This window comes from Polistes dominula, unplaced genomic scaffold (assembly GCF_049000335.1).
Source record: "Polistes dominula isolate Pdom_NZ unplaced genomic scaffold, Pdom_raw_medaka contig_269, whole genome shotgun sequence".
NCBI lineage: Eukaryota > Metazoa > Arthropoda > Insecta > Hymenoptera > Vespidae > Polistes > Polistes dominula.
The window spans coordinates 85,535-102,490 of record NW_028300869.1 but is presented as its reverse complement, the minus strand read 5'-3'; the positions used below and the strand labels follow the sequence as shown (position 1 = coordinate 102,490).

The window sequence follows — 16,956 nt, the reverse complement described above, 5'->3', positions numbered from 1 at the left end:
CTAACCTCTTAAATGGTGACCGCCTAGAAAAAACCCTCTCTATCACTTCTATTGCACTGACCCCCTGCTCGCCTACACTCCACCTATATCTTCTCCACTCCCTCTTGCCTTCTATAATGTTTCTACCGATTTGCTATCCACTCACTTCACAAAATGTCACTCAAAAGTACACTCTTGGTCACACGCACCCGTCACCGTCAAAACGCTATTTCTATCTCTCGAAAATTGAAGTATTGTTTTATGATAGTTTTCTATGCTTACATTAATCAAAGAATTTTACTTTCGATAAATTTTAATAAACAAACATCATTGTTAAGTAATTTTATAATTACAGTCAATTTTTCCCACTTTTCTTTATATACATACAATCCCTGATGCGAGTTTTGAATGCTCGATAAAAATTGTGCTAAATCTTTCAGTTATTCTGTCACATTTTTAAGAACACTAAATGCAAAAAATTTTACAAGTAATACATGTTTATGCTGTTATTTACAAATTATTATTTATAATAGATTTGATGAATTGTTTATTAATTCAATTACTTATGCAATAAATATTGCACAAGATATTCGATAAAATACACTTATTTTTTATTAATTTGATTGAAAATATTGTTGCTGAATCGGAAAATTTTTCTCTGATTAGTATACCTATATCAGTTGAAGCAGTTGGGTAATTAAATAGAGTATCGGTACGAATCATTTTACGTCCTAAAATATAAAGATCATCTATTGTTGGTGATTTTTGAAATAGTTTTCTTATCAACAGTTTGTCAACGATATTTACGTCACTACATTTTAACATAACAACATTATCAGGTCGCATTGAAGTCAAATAAATACTGTTTATAATGACACTCCTAACACTCAAGTATTCCACCCCTTCACAATTTAAAATGTTTGAAACTTTATCTATTATACACTTTTTAACAATGGATTGCTTTTTAATTTTCACTTTTTTGTCATTATCTATCTCAGATAACCTATTTAGAATCTGAGTTAGAGGTTGATGGGTGATTTAAAAAGTTTCCTAATTTTGCCACCAATTTTGCCATTATTGCATTAATTTTCACCCCAAAATGCCGATAGATCACTTAATGGTAATTTAAAAATCAATAGGTCGTCGGGTAAATGTATTAAATTATGATGGTTTAAAGTTTTGGATTTTTTCACCGTATAATGACGGTAGTAAATACAAGAATTTTTTTAATAATTCTTTTTCATAATCATTAGGAGTAATCATCAAATCTTTGCTGTGTAAAATTCTACAGGCAACAACAAAAAGTAGAAAATGGTCATAAGTATCCTTTGGTAAAATATTTTGAAATATACCCGGTCCACAATAAATTAAAACATAACGATATTGTGTCGCTTTCCACCTAGCTAGGTCATTTATGTCAAATAATTTTCGCTGAAATTCAGAAGGGACGTGACTCGTTAATGACAAAAATTTCATTCAAAGAGACTTTACAACTAATTTTTTCAAACGTGCTTTACTTTTTCGTAATATCAAAGATTCCATCAAAGTCTTCATCACACCAAGATATAGTAGGTGCATTGAATCCAATACAACACCGTTGACAGGATCAAAACCAGGGATTTTAGTTAAAGGAGACTTTAAATTACCCGTTTGATGTTCAGGTTGCATTTTTTTTTTAAAGAATTTTTTGTGCGAAGTTCGCAATCCATTTCAGGGTATACTCTTATTTTTTTTTACCTACAGACACTCCTTCTGTGGTACATCTTTCACAAGCATAGAAAGTGCCTGCTGGCTTGCAACGTTTTATGAATGATCTAGCTTGTGAATCCGCAACGATAGCAACTATTTTGAAATCATAATTATTTCCTTCAATATTAATACCTGATTTAATTAACACTTTAGATTCTTTCACAAAGTCCGACAGATATTGATTTACATTAGCAGGTTTTGAGTCTCCGCAATAAATAGCAGCTATGAAAGGATGAGTAATATACTTTTTATTAATAACCTTAACAGTAACAGGCCATACTTGAATTTGAGAATTTGTATAGACCTGCATACCGTCAATATGAATTAATACATTAATGGTGTCTTCAGTAAATATATGTGAAGTTATAATTTTGTTCAATCCCTGTGCTATACCTAAATACTTATAATCACAATTAGAGTCTTTTAAACTTAAGGCAGGATTCTACTTTAGTCGCTCGAAAAAAGAGGTATTTTTGTCAATTTTGATTAGAAAACTAAGAAAGATATTGATGTAGGGTTTGTTGTGCTTCATAAATATACTCTTAAAGTACATTAAACAATTTTTTTAATTTATTTTATACGCTCTATATATATTGGAAAGGCCCTTGAACTTTACGCTTAAAAATAGTCTAGCCTTTGCAGTGTTGTAAAAATCTTGACATCGGATTATCTGAAATGAAAAACTCGAAAAGTTCTATGATCACAAAGACTACAGCAACCGGTGGTAGCAGATTTTTTCATTTACAAGCAAATATAACAAAATGGCGTCAGTTGAAAAAAAATGATCAAAAAAATTTCATTTTTTGTCAAAAAAAAAAAAGTAGTTAAAATGCAAATTTTTTTATAAATTTGCTACCACCGGTTGATATATGTGTATAGATTATGTGCTAAAAATTTCAGACGAATCAAATAGCTAGTTTTGGAGATTTTTACAACACGCGGTTCAAAAATGTGATTCCGAGAAAAACGCATTTACAGTGTTTTTAAATACTTTTTTTACCCGCGCACGGGTAGATTCGAGGGACGAAAAAGTACAGTTAGGATGCTCTGATCGTTTTAAAATTTTCAGAGAGTATTCTTAAATATATCTACTTACGAATAATCGAAAAAAAAAATTAAAAAAAAAAATTACAAAGTAGAATCCTGCCTTAAAATCGTTTGTTCTATTCGGTGATTTTTAGTTTCTAGCAAAGCTTGTGCTTTTTTGGGCAACGTTGGATGTCCTTCATCTTTCAATAATAATAATAACTCCGAGATAACATTTAATTTAAGACTATTTATATTTTTTACAGCCCAGTTTCGCAGTTTTTCTTGGAAACTTACGTTTGAATTCGTATCAATTTCTACGACACCATTGCGATTATCACAGTCACTACTTTGTGACGTCCCAAAAGGGGATGTCAACGAACAAGAACAATTTCAAAGATAATTTCTTTTGACTCGGTCACGCTACCAGCGTTTACTCGGTCAAAAGAAGATGTGCCCTGTTTTGGGTCAATCTGTAAAGCCAGACTTTACCCGGGATCTGGGCTAAGAGAGAGAGTAACCCACCAAACGAGTAAATGATAGTGTTTTATCCGATGTTACTATTGCTTTAAGATGTTTAAGATTTCCTGGAAGATTGCCTTTCCTTGGTCGTTTTATCGTCAGACCCCTGAAGCTGCTCGGGTTTCGTACTGCTAGCGCCGTGTAGACAGGCAACAGGATTTGTGTATGATGAGGAAATTAATTCAACTTTGCACAAACACTTCCAATTTTACGAAAATAACAGTATATTACTAAATAAAGTTAAAATTACACAAGATCTTTATTAACAGTAAAGCAAAATAAAGTACTAATATGGCTAAGTTAGAAGTTAAGTTTAGTCGCGAAGAGTAAGTAAACGATAGATGCTGTAAATCGCTAACAAAGTAAAGGCTAATTTTTAATGCGAACTCTACTGCGGAATATGGTAGACAGCCGGCAGGGAAGAACAAAGTTTTTCCCGTCGGGCCCGATCCGAAAGGGTGGGAACACCTCTCTCTTGCGCAAAATACCTCCCTCACTACCCACTTTCATTCGGTAAACTGCAGATTTTGGGATATTACATGCTGCTGACTACGATTCCTCGAAATGGAAAAATATCAGTTTCTATCAACTGTGGATTCTGCTAATTTAGAAAAATATCGTTTTTCGTCTAAACAGATATCAGTTACGGTTACCCGTAGATTTTACAAAAAGTCACGCGCGTTCTATCTTTGAAGCGTGATCTCAACTGTAGTCAGTAAGAAAGTGGATACTGTAGGACTTCAAAAGTCTACCCTTTACTTACTTTCTCACGATCATGAACGACAATGGATCCTTGCCATCACATTTACGTGTGATCAACTAATGCCAATATCGATGGTCGTTCATGAAAGTGGGGATAAGACAAAATTAGGAGTACAAATTTTACAAGGTACGAATATAGCTAAAAAGTAATCGATTAACAACTTACAAATAGGACACTCGCATAATTGGCGCAGCAAAGTTCGAAATTAGTCGTCACTGGGACGTGACACCTCCCCCCTTAAAGAGAAGCGTTAGGGAATTTATTCCCTAGGGCTTCGCCACCCGCGGATTTTCTGAAAGAGTTCATTGTCCATTTGGAACCGCACTTGCTTACCGGATGTATCGTCGGTTTGGGAGCTGCTTGTGGCCCTCAACGTTTGAGGTCTGCCAGCCACGCTGCAGGTTGGTTGTTGCTGCCCCGTGCAGATTTCTCGAAGTTCGGTTCCCTCTTCCATTTTCGATGTAGATTTAAAGTCCCTTCTGGTCTTCAAGTGGAGGAGTAGGCCAGTTATGGAGCCCCAAATAGCACCTAATAGGTGTATGCTCCACCTATACACTGTGTGTAAGGCGTAGCCACGCAGAATAGAGTCGATCACTAACTTAACTAGTTTGAATATAAATACAATGCCCAATATTGCAGCACTGACTGACCCGAACTTCAAAAGTCCGTTCCACACTCGTGACGTTACACTTTCCGCAAATTTGTTTATATCATGTTCACTCACAAAGTTCATTAAGTTCAAAGTTTCTGTGGGCACCTTTTGTCCTTCTGCTCCATTAAATTTCGGTAAATCCAGACTTGGAAGACGAGGCCCATAATGATGAACAGGAAATTCTATATGACTGCTTACCGATGAACTACTTTCGGCTTGCTTTCGTTGATCATACGAAATATTCATCCTTTCCAACGCTTCTAAATAAGTATCGTAGGTGGCACGGTAAAGGTCGTCCTTGAAATATGAAAGCTTTAATACTTCTTCCTTTTTATCTTCACTTAATCGCTTTATTGCAATTTTTATAGCATCATGAGTAGCAGAAAATTTGCTCCAAGTGTCTTGCAATGCCGTTTTTCGAACTTCCACTTGGTGAAAAAAATATTTTCTTCTCCGACACAAGTTAAGTTGGTGATGGCATCGTTGATAATTTTGATGAGCTCCATCTGCTCATCAACATGGTTCTTCACATGACTGACTCTCATCTTGATATTGTTTCAATAACAATGCTCTGCTACCAAAAAATGTTAATTAGTCAAATGTGAAGAATGAATTTCCAATAAAGATTTTAATGAGTAAATTGAATGACGCTACTGCGCTTGTTGAGGAATTGAGTGGGCTAAATGAGGAGAACGCCGAGCATTTGCTATGAGTGTTCAGATTTATTAAAATTCGTACGTGTACACCGCGTGTCGGTTGAGATTCAAAATGAGAAGCCGTTGAGCGAACCACGTTCCGAGCTTTACACAGAGAATATCACAATGAGCAGACTGGAGACGGCCTGATTATATTAATCAGATAAGATCCGGACGATGAAGATTATATTAATCTCACCGAACTTGTACTTTTTGAGAAGACGTATGCAAAGTTGAGAAGACACGTGCAGTTGGAACGAGATGTAGAGAACAAGTGAAGATGGCTGCCTGAGAAACCGGCGTCACGGCGCTTCTTCAACCGCCGAGATGAGTTATGGCGAGTCTGCATTGAGCGACAACTGTCGCGAGTTCTGATTGGGAATTCAATATCCTAAACATTTCCGCCCGCCATCAGCAACGAAGTTGATGATGAGTTATGCTGCCTTCTGAGGGGCTACTGAGAGGATTGCGAGCTTGGTGATTGGCCTGGTGAGTGTTGTGGTAGCCGTCTTCAACGATACAACCCTGGTGAGTCCATCCTCCCCTGGCAGCAATTTGAGCACCCTAGTAATGGGCCATTTTCCTGGAGGCAAACGCTTATCAGTAAGGAGAACAAGTGAACCTACCTGAATCTGGTTGTGAGCGTGATGCCACTTTGAGATGGCTTGTAATTGTTGTAAATATTGAGTTGACCACATGCGCCAGAACTGTTAAACTCGTTGCTGTGTGAACTGCCATCTGGAGAGCCGACTTGCTAAGATGTCCAATAGTGAGCCTTCATGGACAGCGTTGAGTGCCGTTCCGATGAGAAAGTGCCCTGGTGTGAGCACTAAGGTATCTTCTGGATCTTTGCTGAGCGGTTCGAGTGGTCTGGAATTAAGAATGGCTTCAATTTGAGTGAGGAGTGTGGAAGTCTCCTCATACGTGAACAGTGTGTCTCCGACAGATCTTCTGAGATGAAACTTCAGAGACTCAACTACTGCTTCCCATTTCCCACCCATGTGGGGGGCTGCAGGCGGGTTGAAATGCCACTGTGTTTTGTCCTGAGCTAGCACAGAAGAGATCTCCCGGCGTTCTGAAGAGCTTTCTGAGAAACATTGCATGAGCTTAACTTCAGCGCCCAAGAAGTTGGTGCCACAATCAGCGTAGAGGTCTGACGGGACACCCCGCCTTGAGGTGAAGCGTCTGTAAGTTGCAATGAAGCCCTCGGCTTAGTAGTCTGAAACGACATCGAGATGAGCGGCCGAAGTTGATAGACAGACAAATACACAGATCCAACCCTTGTGAGTCTTGGAGCTACGTCCTTTCCACGTCTTGAGCGTGAGCGGTCCAGCGTAGTCAATGTCTGTGTGAGAGAACGGGCGTGATGGAGTGACTCGCGCCAGAGGTAGTTGACCCATCAGTTGCTGAGCACGGATCCCCCTGTAACGAGCACACACCACACACCTGAGACCATATGACTTCACTGGGGCTCTTCCTGCTCTTCCTCCGATGATCCAGTAGAGTTGTCTGATAAGTGCCAGAGTCGACTGAGTGCCTCCATGCATCGTTTTCTTGTGAGCATGGGCGATGACGAGTTCTGAGAGCCTGGAGCTACGAGGGAGAATTGCTGGATGTTTGGCCTCGTATATGAGTTCGGACCTTGAGAGGCGACCGCCCACCCTGTGCACACCGCCGGCATCAATGAATGCGGCGAGCCTAAAGAGTGGGTGCGAGCTTGGCCGCTGAGATTGTCTTGAGAGCACTGAGATTTCTTCTGAATAGTACGCCGATTGAGTAGCCTTGACCCAAAAGAGTCAAGAGTCTTCCATGCTTTGAACTGAGGTAGAGGCTGCTGGTGTCGAGTCAAGCTCTCCTGAGAGCCTCTTGATAAATCTACTGCAGAGAGCTGTAACTCGAAGCAACCTGTTGAGCGATGAGTATCGATGAATGAGATCCCAATGATAACTCGGAGAAGATCGTACCGCGTGATGTGCAACACGAGCACGAGCTTCTTCTGCACATGAGTCATCAGGAGTTGTATCGATCTGAGCCGGCCATGATGCCACTGATTGAGTGAGCCATGGTGGTCCCGTCCACCATAGAGAGTGCTTTTCCAGCTGATCTGTGGTTATCCCACGCGATGCACAGTCAGCTGGGTTTGATGTGCCAGGCACATACCTCCAATGAGCGTTCCTTGAGAGTTCTTGAATTTTGATTACGCGGTTGCGTACGTAATCCTTCCATCTTGATGGATGAGCCTTGATCCATGTGAGTGTTACTTGAGAGTCCGTCCACAAAATTTTCTTAGTTATGTTCATGTTTAGAGTAGCGCAAACATGATTCATGAGCGTGGAGAGTAGCAGCGCTGCTGAGAGTTCTAACCTCGGGATGGTTAGCCGCTTGAGCGGTGAGACCTTTATCCTTGAGCAAATTAGAGAGACCTTGGTGCCAGTGGACGGCGAGTTGACAACGAGATACACAACAGCAGCGATTGCGAATTGCGATGCATCAGAGAAGCCATGTAGTTCAACAGCTGAATTAGAGAGCGTGTTAAACCAACGTGGGATAGAGAGCCTGGCCAGGCTAATGAGATCTTGTCTGACGCTGAGCCATTGAGAGATGAGCTGTTCCGAGAGTGATTCGTCCCAGTCGAGATTGTGCAACCAGAGAGCCTAAAGAAAGATCTTAGCTTTAATTATGACTGGAGAGGCGAAGCCTAATGGATCAAATATTTGTGCTTCTTCTGAGAGGACGAGACGTTTTGAGAATCGTTTGGAGGGAGTAGACGAGATTGTTGAGAAATCGAACACATCCTGTTGAGGTGACCATCGAAAACCAAGGATTTTGGTATCGCAGTCATCGAATGAGAAATGCTTGAGGTCTCGCCAAGCTCAGACGAAACCTCTCTCAACAGTTGCTGAGAAGTAGAGTGCCACTTGGCCAGCGGGAATCCACCCGCATGGCAAAGCCGTATGAGTTGGTGAGCAGTCTCTACGAGCTCTTACACTGTATCAGATCCTCCGAAGATGTCATCAACGTAACGCCCGTGAGTGATCGGTTTCACAGCAAGAGGGTAATGGGAGCCTTCATCTTCAGCGAGCTGAAAACGCGTTCTTACAGCTAGGAACGGTGCTGACTTAGTTTCATAGGTTACTGTGGTAAACTGAAAATGAGATTCAACATGCTGTTAATTCACCTACACGATACGTTGAAGATCCTGGTCATCTGGGTGTATCTTGATTTGCCGATACATCTTTGTAATGTCAGTCGCAAACAGATACTTGAGTTGGCGTATCCAAATAAGCAAGTCGAAGATGTTAAGCATCAGATTGGGACCAGCGTGCATGATGTCATTGAGCGAGTGACTAGTGGAGCTGGCGCTTGAACCGTTAAGAACAACTCTGAGCTTCGTGGTTTAGCTGTCTGGCTTGAGCATCACATGATGAGGCAAATAGTAGTGTGACCTTCTACCAACTGAGCTGTCATCGAGCTTGATCATGTGTTGAGCTTGTTCATACTCAGGCATAAACTGAGTGTACAGTCGGTCGTACTGAGTGTCTCTGCCAAGTCGTCTGAGAATTCGTTGGAGCGATCGATGAACTGTCTGATAAGAATCTCCCAGGACTGTTGGTGGCGACTTGAGCGGTATCCTGACGATGTAGCGCCCTGTCGAGTCCCTTGAATGAGTGGTCTTGAAGTGGAGCTCACACTCCTGCTCCTCAGGAGTGAGCGGTGAGTTGTCCGATGATGCAGGTTCTTCTTGGACCCAAAACCGTGTCAACAACTCTTGCAAGGATGAGTTTGATGCCTGAGATCTGCCATGATGAGTCGTCCTTGCCAGTGTGACAGGTGCCTGAATTGGGCCAATTACCAGCCACCCAAAGATGGACAACTGAGCAATGGGAGATCTGTTTGAGTGCCTAATGATGTTAGGCCTGATGAGTTGGCCGTAGAAGTCTGCTCCGACTATAACCTCTACTGCCCTTGGAATAAGAAACTCTGGATCAGCGAGATTAAAACCCTTCAGGTGAGGCCATACGGATTCCTGTTGTATCTTTATGGCCGGCAGGATGGTGGTAACTGTCTTGAGTACGTGAGCTGAAATTGTCACTGTGAGTGGTCTATACCTTGATTGAAGGTTGAGCGTGACAATTCCTCTTGTTTTAGAAGTCCGTTTTCTGCCGACACCATAAACGTCCTGCCTTGAGTGCCTTCGTTCAAGATTGAGCTGCTGGGTGAGTCTTTCTGAGACGAACAAGATTTCTGATCCAGGGTCAATGAGCAAACGAACTTGAACTGACGTTGTTGCTGAGACGACTATCGCGGTCGCTGTGGCCAGCAATGTGAGATGACTGAGATGCACTGAGCTTGACATCGGGTGATCGCAACTCTCAACGAGCTGCCCTGAGCTTCATGCTGGAGAAGACTTTTCGGAGGGAGCGGGTGCATCCTGCACCTCCTGAGCGGTCTAAGCCCCATCTCTTGGTGGATCAAAGATGGTTAAGAGGTCAGCACCATGCAACAAGGTATAATGGAAGTCGTTGCATGTCTTGCAATGTCGTCGGCTGTTGCACTTCCTCAGATTATGCCTGCCTAGGCAATTGCAGCATAGGCTCCTGTCTTTGATCAACCTCACCCTTTGGTTGACCGAGTAGCCTCGCATTCTTGGGTAGATCGCGATGTAGTGATCTTGCCCACAACAGTCACACGGATATGCTGTCCGGGACTGAGCTGGACGAGAAGTCTGATGAGCTACCGACCTTGTTGAGCTGGCGGAAGGCTGTTGAGATGCCTGATGCGAGCTTGCCTGAGTAATCATAGCCCCCTTCTGCACATTGGATTGAGCTGGCGTGGATGAGGCTTCCATGGTCTCTAATGTACGAGCACGAGCGACCAGAAATTCAGTGAGCTGGCTGAGTGTCAGAAATTCATCGTTGGAGGCAAGAGATGTCTTCCACCTCTCGCGAGTGTCTCGATCGAGCAGTCTTGTTAGAAGAGTGACCATGAGGCAATCATTATTGCTCTCCACCGTGAGTGTTCTGAGTGCCTGAGTGGTCTCATTGATGATGTTGACCATTTTCGTCAGCGAGGTGGCTTAGCGCTTTTGCATCGGTTTGAGGTTGAGCAGCCTTTCTAGATGTGATTTGATTGTTAAACGTTTGTTCTCAAACCGTGAGATGAGCAGTGTCCACGCCGATTCATATGAGGAGTCGTCTTGAGTGATGTTCGCGATGAGCTCGTAAGCCTCTCCTTGCATCGCTGACTTAAGGTACTGGAATTTCTCAAGATCACTAAGGTCTGAGCGGTCTCCGATGACTGAGCTGAACATGGCCTTGAAGTCAGGCCATTTCCGGCATTCGCCACTGAACGTAGGCACTGTTAGTTCAGGAAGCCGGGAGCGGGCACGAGCACCAGCCTCAGGTGGAGGAGCTGGTTGAGCTGTCTGCGTGAGCTTTTCTCTGAGTCGACCAAGCAATCTCTTTGTTTTCAGCATCAGCTTTGACTCGGTGATGATGACCATCTGAGTAAGGTACGGATGTTCCAATTGGCTGGGAGGCCAATTAATTGCAAACGAGCTGCGCGTGCTCGAGTCGGAAGGTCTAATGCAGCTCCTCAAGGTGCTCGAGCATCATGTTCACTTCCGTCAAGGTGATCCCCTCGGAGGGCTCACTGATCTGACTGAGTATGTCCTCCATGGTTACAATGAGCTCATTCTGAGCCCGTACGCGCAGTGTCAGTTCACTATTGAGTAGCACCGGAGATTAGCTCCTGGTCCGGGGACCTTGGCTATGAGCAGATGTGATTGGTACCGCCAAGCTGGTCGGTTGAAATAGCTGAGCGTTTGCTTGGTCATCATGACTGCCTGATGCCTTGGCCTTTTTGATCTTCTTCACGCACAAGCACCATCGTGATGAATAATTGAGATGTCTGTATTGAGTGTCACTGCTTGATAAGTTCACAAATGAGAATCACTATTGATAAGTAGTGCCAATGAGAAGCCAATGTCGCGAAAGATAACGGCACTGTTTGATAAACACCGCGAACGAGATGACAATACCCCACGCTACTCAGGAGTGAGAGAGGGGGAACTGTTCGCGGGTCGCGCGAAGCGAGTGAAACGACACGTTTCGCGAGAGAGAGATGGCTATATCCCGCCCTGCTCGTGAGTGAGAGAGGGGGGTGCGGCTCACGCGTCACACTAACGCGAGCGATACGGTACTACTTCTCACGACGCAAGAGCGGGCGTGAGACGGCACTACGTCACGCGTAACTACACGACTTGATATGGCACTATTTCGCGCGTAACAAAGCAACTGCGATGGCACTACTTTTTCGAGTAACAAGAGAAGGCGTGACACGGCACTACATCACGCGTAAGAACACGACTTTAGATGGCACTATTTCGCGCGGAACAAAGAGACTGAGATGGCACTACTTTTCCGCGTAACAATACAGCGATTGAGATGGCACTACTTTACGCGGAACAAAGAGATTGAGATGACGAAATGAACCGCACACAATGAACTTTACTAATTTTTATAAATCTGCGAATGCAGATACTCGATCCGGCTCGAAGGACCAAATGTTAGAGAAATGAGTGGTCTTAATTGATATGGACGCCGAGCAATTAAATAAATCTGCGAATACTTCTCCCCGAAGACTAGCAGCTGTTATGCTAACACAGATCGGTGGTAGGAATGCTCTACAAAAATATATGACAAAAAGGACCCTCCTCTACCTGTGCTTTTAATTTCTCACCAGCATTCAGTAGAAGAGCTTACAAGTGACGGCGTTGTGCTAAATTTTATTATTTTATGCCCATTTATCTTTCCAAATAGGTTTTCTGGTAGATCAAATGACCTATTAATTTTTTGCTACGGGCCTTTAGTCTATACGCTATCTGGTGGCTAAATTAAAACTAAGGGTATATGTGCTGAATTGCTGACAGATAATTTCAACTACACGATATTCATGTTGAAATATTTACATATATTTTTAATTTTTTGACTTGCTTTTTTATTATTGAAAGTAGAATTAAAAATAACTATTATCGTTAAACCAAAAAGTTGTTGCAAATAATTTTTTTGTTTGTCATACAGTTCCAGCAAAAAAAATATAAGTAAAGTGTATTGCTGTGTATCTAGTTGTACAAGCAAAGCTTGTCGTGATAAAAAAATTAGGTTTTTTCATTTTCCAACTCGTAAAAAACATTTTTTTTATCGAATAAACAAATTTGGGGATAAAGAAATGATTGATAGACAAGACAATTACATTACATTTATAACTTAAATTGTAATAAAACTCAGACAATATCAATTTCTACTAAGAAAAATGCATTATTCTTAAGAGAATGTAAAAGTATAGGGATACAAGTTCAAAGTGACCGAATGATCCTAAAATTCTCCTCTTAAATTAAATCAAAAGAAGTATTAAGTATACTGACTAGTATTTCTACTTTTGAAGTATTGAATTTACTGGAGGAATTAGTCGTAACCGTACGATCAAAACACAAAACATCTTCTAGATTTGACTTGCGAATAATGATTTTGATGACTTGTATGAAGCTAAAGCAGAATTTATCTTACCCTGTATTAGCAAATTTATTTAAATGCTCTAAAAATTCCTGTTAAGATATTATTCAATTTAATTATAAAAAAATGATAATTTTATAAACGTTCTCTATTATGTTTATATACGTAATGCATAGTAACCTACAAAGGCTAGTTTATATTTTTGCCGCTAGGGTAAGCCACGCCTCTTCCAGAGACCCTAATACGATAGGTCTTTTCACCGCGTTATCCGGGAAAGAAGTGAGTAACGAACGATATTTAAAATGATCGTTGAAAAGTTTACCTAATGGCATTGTCTCCGCGTCGTGATCGCACGACGTGGATCAATCAATCACCCCTATGCTGCGATCAAAATTACGCGGCGTAAGCGAACTTGGAAAAGACGAGCCACTTGCGGGGGCGCATCCCGTGTTTGAAAACTAGTGTTGTCTGCCAAAGGATGTCTGCACGGCCCTCATGTGAGACGACGATTTATTTATTTTTATATTCATGATACCTATTGTTTATGTTGGCAAAAATTGAAAAGGAAAATTGCCAATCACCTTTCTAGTTACACTTACTGTGTACGATCCGAAATGATCGTACGGTAACTAATTGTATTCAAACCGCGCGCGTCCGATTTTACCGACTAAGATTCTAGTTCGATATTTATTACGAACTAGCTGACCCGGCAGACTTCGTACTGCTTCAATCGATAAATAAAAGACCTAAACTTTTATGTAAAATAATCTTAAAACAAACAAAACGAATTCGTTTTTAATAAAAAAAGGTTTTTTGAATGAAGCATAAAGTTTTATTATTATTTTCGACACATCATGTTGCTTACTTACAAAAAAGAGTTTTCCTGAAATACTGGCTATTTATAAGGTTTAAATTAGATATTGACAGACACACATTGTTATGATACAGTCTGTTAATCAATTTAAAGCTTTCACATAAACTATATTTTTTGTTTTGTTTTGTGGTGCGTAAATAAACAAAGAAGACGGTTTTCTGACGCGCGAACACGCGGCGTATAATTGTCCATGCGCGAAACAGGAAAACTCCAAGTTAATTCCGCAAACTTCTAACGACTGTCCTTGCGATTTATTTATGGTCATCGCAAAGGCCAGACGTACTGGAAATTGTAAGCGTTTAAAATCGAATGGTAAATCCGTTGGAATCATCGGTATCCGCGGGATCAAGACATCCTCTCCTTTGTATTTTCCTTTTAAGATCGTTGCCTCAATCACATTATTCATCAGCTTTTTCACAGCCAGTCTTGTTCCATTGCACAGTCGAGGTTGATTAATGTTACGCAGCATGATGACAACTGATCCTACTTTTAACTGCAAATTGTGAGGTGGTAATCCAGACAATTCCAGTGAATTTAAAAACTCCGTAGGATAGTTGACTACGTCATCCTGGTTCATAAGGGTGTCGACCGTTTTTAAGGAAACCAACTGTTCTGGAAGAAAATTCTGAATGGTCGCATTGAGATCCTCGACATCTTTATTTTTCGCCGCTAATATTGCTCGTTCACCCAGCCAATTATGGTTATTAAATTTTGCGTTTTATATGGGAAAACGAAATCTGTGGGTAATGTGATGAATCCAGTCGAGGTGTCCCCTGCAACTTTATTATTTCCAATGTCTAACAACTGCTTTGCAAACACATTTGCAGTTTCATCTTGTTGCAAAAATACTCGCATGTTAGTTGTTAATTGGAGTGTCTATACATACTGCCACAAATTCGATGATTTTAGGCATGCATTTAGTTCATCAGCAACAGTTGATCGGGGAATAACTGGAAGAGTCTGACGAAAATCACCTGACAACAGAATCATGGCCCCACCAAAAATATTTTGGTTGTCACGAAGATCTTTCAACGTTCTGTCCAGTGCCTTCAATGACCTCTAATGGGCCATTGTGCATTCATCCCAAACAATCAATTTGCATACCTGTAGGATCTTGGCCATTGCGCTATTTTTGGCGATGTTGCAAATTGGTGTTTCGGTCATTTGCATGTTTAATGGTAATTTCAAGGCAGAATGTGCAGTTCACCCGCCTTCTAGCAGAGTCGCAGCTATTCCAGATGAAGCCAACGCTAGAGCAACATCATTTCGCGATTTAATCCTCGCCAAAAGCAATGAAATTAAGAACGTTTTTCCGGTTCCTCCGGGAACATCAAGGAAATAAATTCCACCAGATCCACTGTTCACAGCTTCTATCAAAGTGTTGTACGCAATTCTTTGTTGTTGATTTAAATGTGAAACATTTGTACGAACTGTCTCGGCCAATGCTTCAATGTCGCACTATTGTTCTCTTTGCAACTCGTGGTTTAATGCATCGTGCATATGACGATTTGGTGCTGTCATTCCCAAACACGACAATACTTTATTTGCTGTCAATAAACACATATCTTCTATCATGATCAATGTCTCATTGTAAATTTCTGCAGTCATTTGTAGTGTAGGATTCAAAGTTTGACGGCGCACAAGATGCAAAACATCCTCAGACATGTTATCTCTATACTTAACCCACAAATCTTTTGGATTAGAGGGTAAACATGTCGATATGATAATCGCAAACAATGTACGAATTTGATGCGGCGATGAAGATATTACGGAATCCTTGAGCGTATCATCCCAGTGCGAATCGTTCTCAAGTAAATGTAATAGTTGACATGCCTCACGGTAAGTCGCACACAGCTGTCCATTAACTGTTTTCAGTTGTTTAAGCGATGTCGGACCACGAAAATTTTCCAACAACAATCGCAAATAATAACATTCATCGTTATTTGGATGTACTGTGTAGATGCGACCCAGAGCGTCTGAAGCAAATACATTTGGATGTCCTTCAACTGGTGTTCCTTGTTTTCGACGCTGAAACGATTTCGATGATGCATTCCATGTGTAATAGCGTGGCATGTAAGCATACAGCAACGTGCGAGCAAAATCACCAGTTTAACAGACTGTGAAGAAACTTGTTAATGTTGTCGACGGTGGACGTTCCGCTCTGTCTGCTGCGTTCGATTCGTTAAAATAAACTCGTTGACCATTTTCTAAATGGACTGCCAAATGGACTACTGTAGGGTGTCTTTCATAGATCGCAAATGAAAAGATACGCCAAATTGCTTCGTTGCTACTTACATAGCGACCCATCTGGTATTGTGATATTTCATCATTTGCATTAGTTACAGCAAAAACAGCCATATCGCTACCTTTCTTAACATATTTACATATGTACTTTATCGACTTCAAAGAGTTACAATATTCCACATTGATGTGAGTCTCAAAAACTTTGGACAATATTGGCGAGTATAGCACAATCCAACGATTGTCTACATCAACATTTTAGCCTCTTACCTTCCACAACTACCGATCGCCCATTGTCCGCAACTGATCGCTGACGATACAATGGGTATCCATCATTTTTTACTATGGTTTTAACAAGCAGGTCTCTTAGGTATCGCTTGGAACACTTGCCGTAGACCATACAGGGTGAATTGAAGTTGAAAAGTCCGCAAGGTCCATGTATTATGTGTTTGGTAACTACTGCATGCAATTTTGGGTCAACTGTTTCATCTGGAATTTTAGCTGTAATTATGGATTCAATCTCATCTAGCCTTACTTTGTCCACTAACCAGACTAAAATGTGCGCATGTAGCAATCCACGCTTTTGCTATTCTACAGAGTACATCCAACAACGGAATAGGCCATACACACAATGCTTTATTAAGAAATTAATGAGAGATTTTAATTTTTGTTTTTGTTTAAAGTTTGTTCTAGAATTAAAATATAAAGAAAAAGATTTAAAGAGACGCAGATTGAGTAGTCGGAGAACAGTCAGCTGTTAATCAATGAGATTTAAATCAATAAGTTTTCGGTTGCTAAGATGTTAGTTGCTAATCAATAAAACGTTAGTTGTTTATGAATGAATTGAGATATTAAGGGAAAAAAAATCGAAATCAGTTTTTTAGTTGTATCAGATGCAAAATCATTCTTTTCGATATCGGTTGTAAAAAAAGTTTTACTCT

The 16,956-nt window shown here is 41.0% G+C and overlaps 4 protein-coding genes across 4 annotated transcripts; all 4 read right to left on the bottom strand.

The window, feature by feature from the left end:
* Positions 1–6,096: 6,096 nt before the first annotated feature.
* LOC149033708 (uncharacterized) lies at positions 6,097–8,714 on the bottom strand. The gene is made up of 5 exons (XM_089170795.1): positions 8,576–8,714; positions 8,376–8,521; positions 7,207–8,040; positions 6,853–7,142; positions 6,097–6,571 (listed from the first exon to the last, which is right to left on the bottom strand). The coding sequence occupies exons 1-5, from the start codon at positions 8,712–8,714 to the stop codon at positions 6,097–6,099; spliced, it is 1,884 nt and encodes a 627-aa protein (XP_089026921.1).
* A 69-nt stretch (positions 8,715–8,783) lies between these two features.
* LOC107073646 (uncharacterized) lies at positions 8,784–9,743 on the bottom strand. Its single transcript, XM_015334339.2, has one exon. The coding sequence runs from the start codon at positions 9,741–9,743 to the stop codon at positions 8,784–8,786; it is 960 nt and encodes a 319-aa protein (XP_015189825.2).
* Positions 9,744–10,463: 720 nt separating this feature from the next.
* On the bottom strand, positions 10,464–10,889 carry LOC149033707 (uncharacterized). Its single transcript, XM_089170788.1, has one exon. It carries the CDS (start codon positions 10,887–10,889, stop codon positions 10,464–10,466), a length of 426 nt encoding a protein of 141 aa, XP_089026914.1.
* A 4,088-nt stretch (positions 10,890–14,977) lies between these two features.
* LOC107073700 (uncharacterized) lies at positions 14,978–16,639 on the bottom strand. The gene is made up of 5 exons (XM_089170783.1): positions 16,618–16,639; positions 16,286–16,516; positions 15,893–16,218; positions 15,280–15,802; positions 14,978–15,219 (listed from the first exon to the last, which is right to left on the bottom strand). The coding sequence occupies exons 1-5, from the start codon at positions 16,637–16,639 to the stop codon at positions 14,978–14,980; spliced, it is 1,344 nt and encodes a 447-aa protein (XP_089026909.1).
* Positions 16,640–16,956: the final 317 nt, after the last annotated feature.

Coding starts and splice junctions, on each gene's coding strand:
- LOC107073646 (XM_015334339.2), bottom strand. CDS start 9,743: ATGTCAAGCTCAGTGCATCTCAGTCATCTCACATTGCTGGCCACAGCG.
- LOC149033707 (XM_089170788.1), bottom strand. CDS start 10,889: ATGGTCATCATCACCGAGTCAAAGCTGATGCTGAAAACAAAGAGATTG.
- LOC149033708 (XM_089170795.1), bottom strand. CDS start 8,714: ATGCACGCTGGTCCCAATCTGATGCTTAACATCTTCGACTTGCTTATT. Junction 7,143..7,206: donor CACCAGCAGCCTCTACCTCA/GTTCAAAGCATG, acceptor CGTACTATTCAG/AAGAAATCTCAGTGCTCTCA. Junction 6,572..6,852: donor GAAGAGCAGGAAGAGCCCCA/GTGAAGTCATAT, acceptor TGCAACTTACAG/ACGCTTCACCTCAAGGCGGG.
- LOC107073700 (XM_089170783.1), bottom strand. CDS start 16,639: ATGGCCTATTCCGTTGTTGGAT. Junction 16,517..16,617: donor GGCCTATTCCGTTGTTGGAT/GTACTCTGTAGA, acceptor CCATAATTACAG/CTAAAATTCCAGATGAAACA. Junction 16,219..16,285: donor GCGATCGGTAGTTGTGGAAG/GTAAGAGGCTAA, acceptor TATTGTCCAAAG/TTTTTGAGACTCACATCAAT.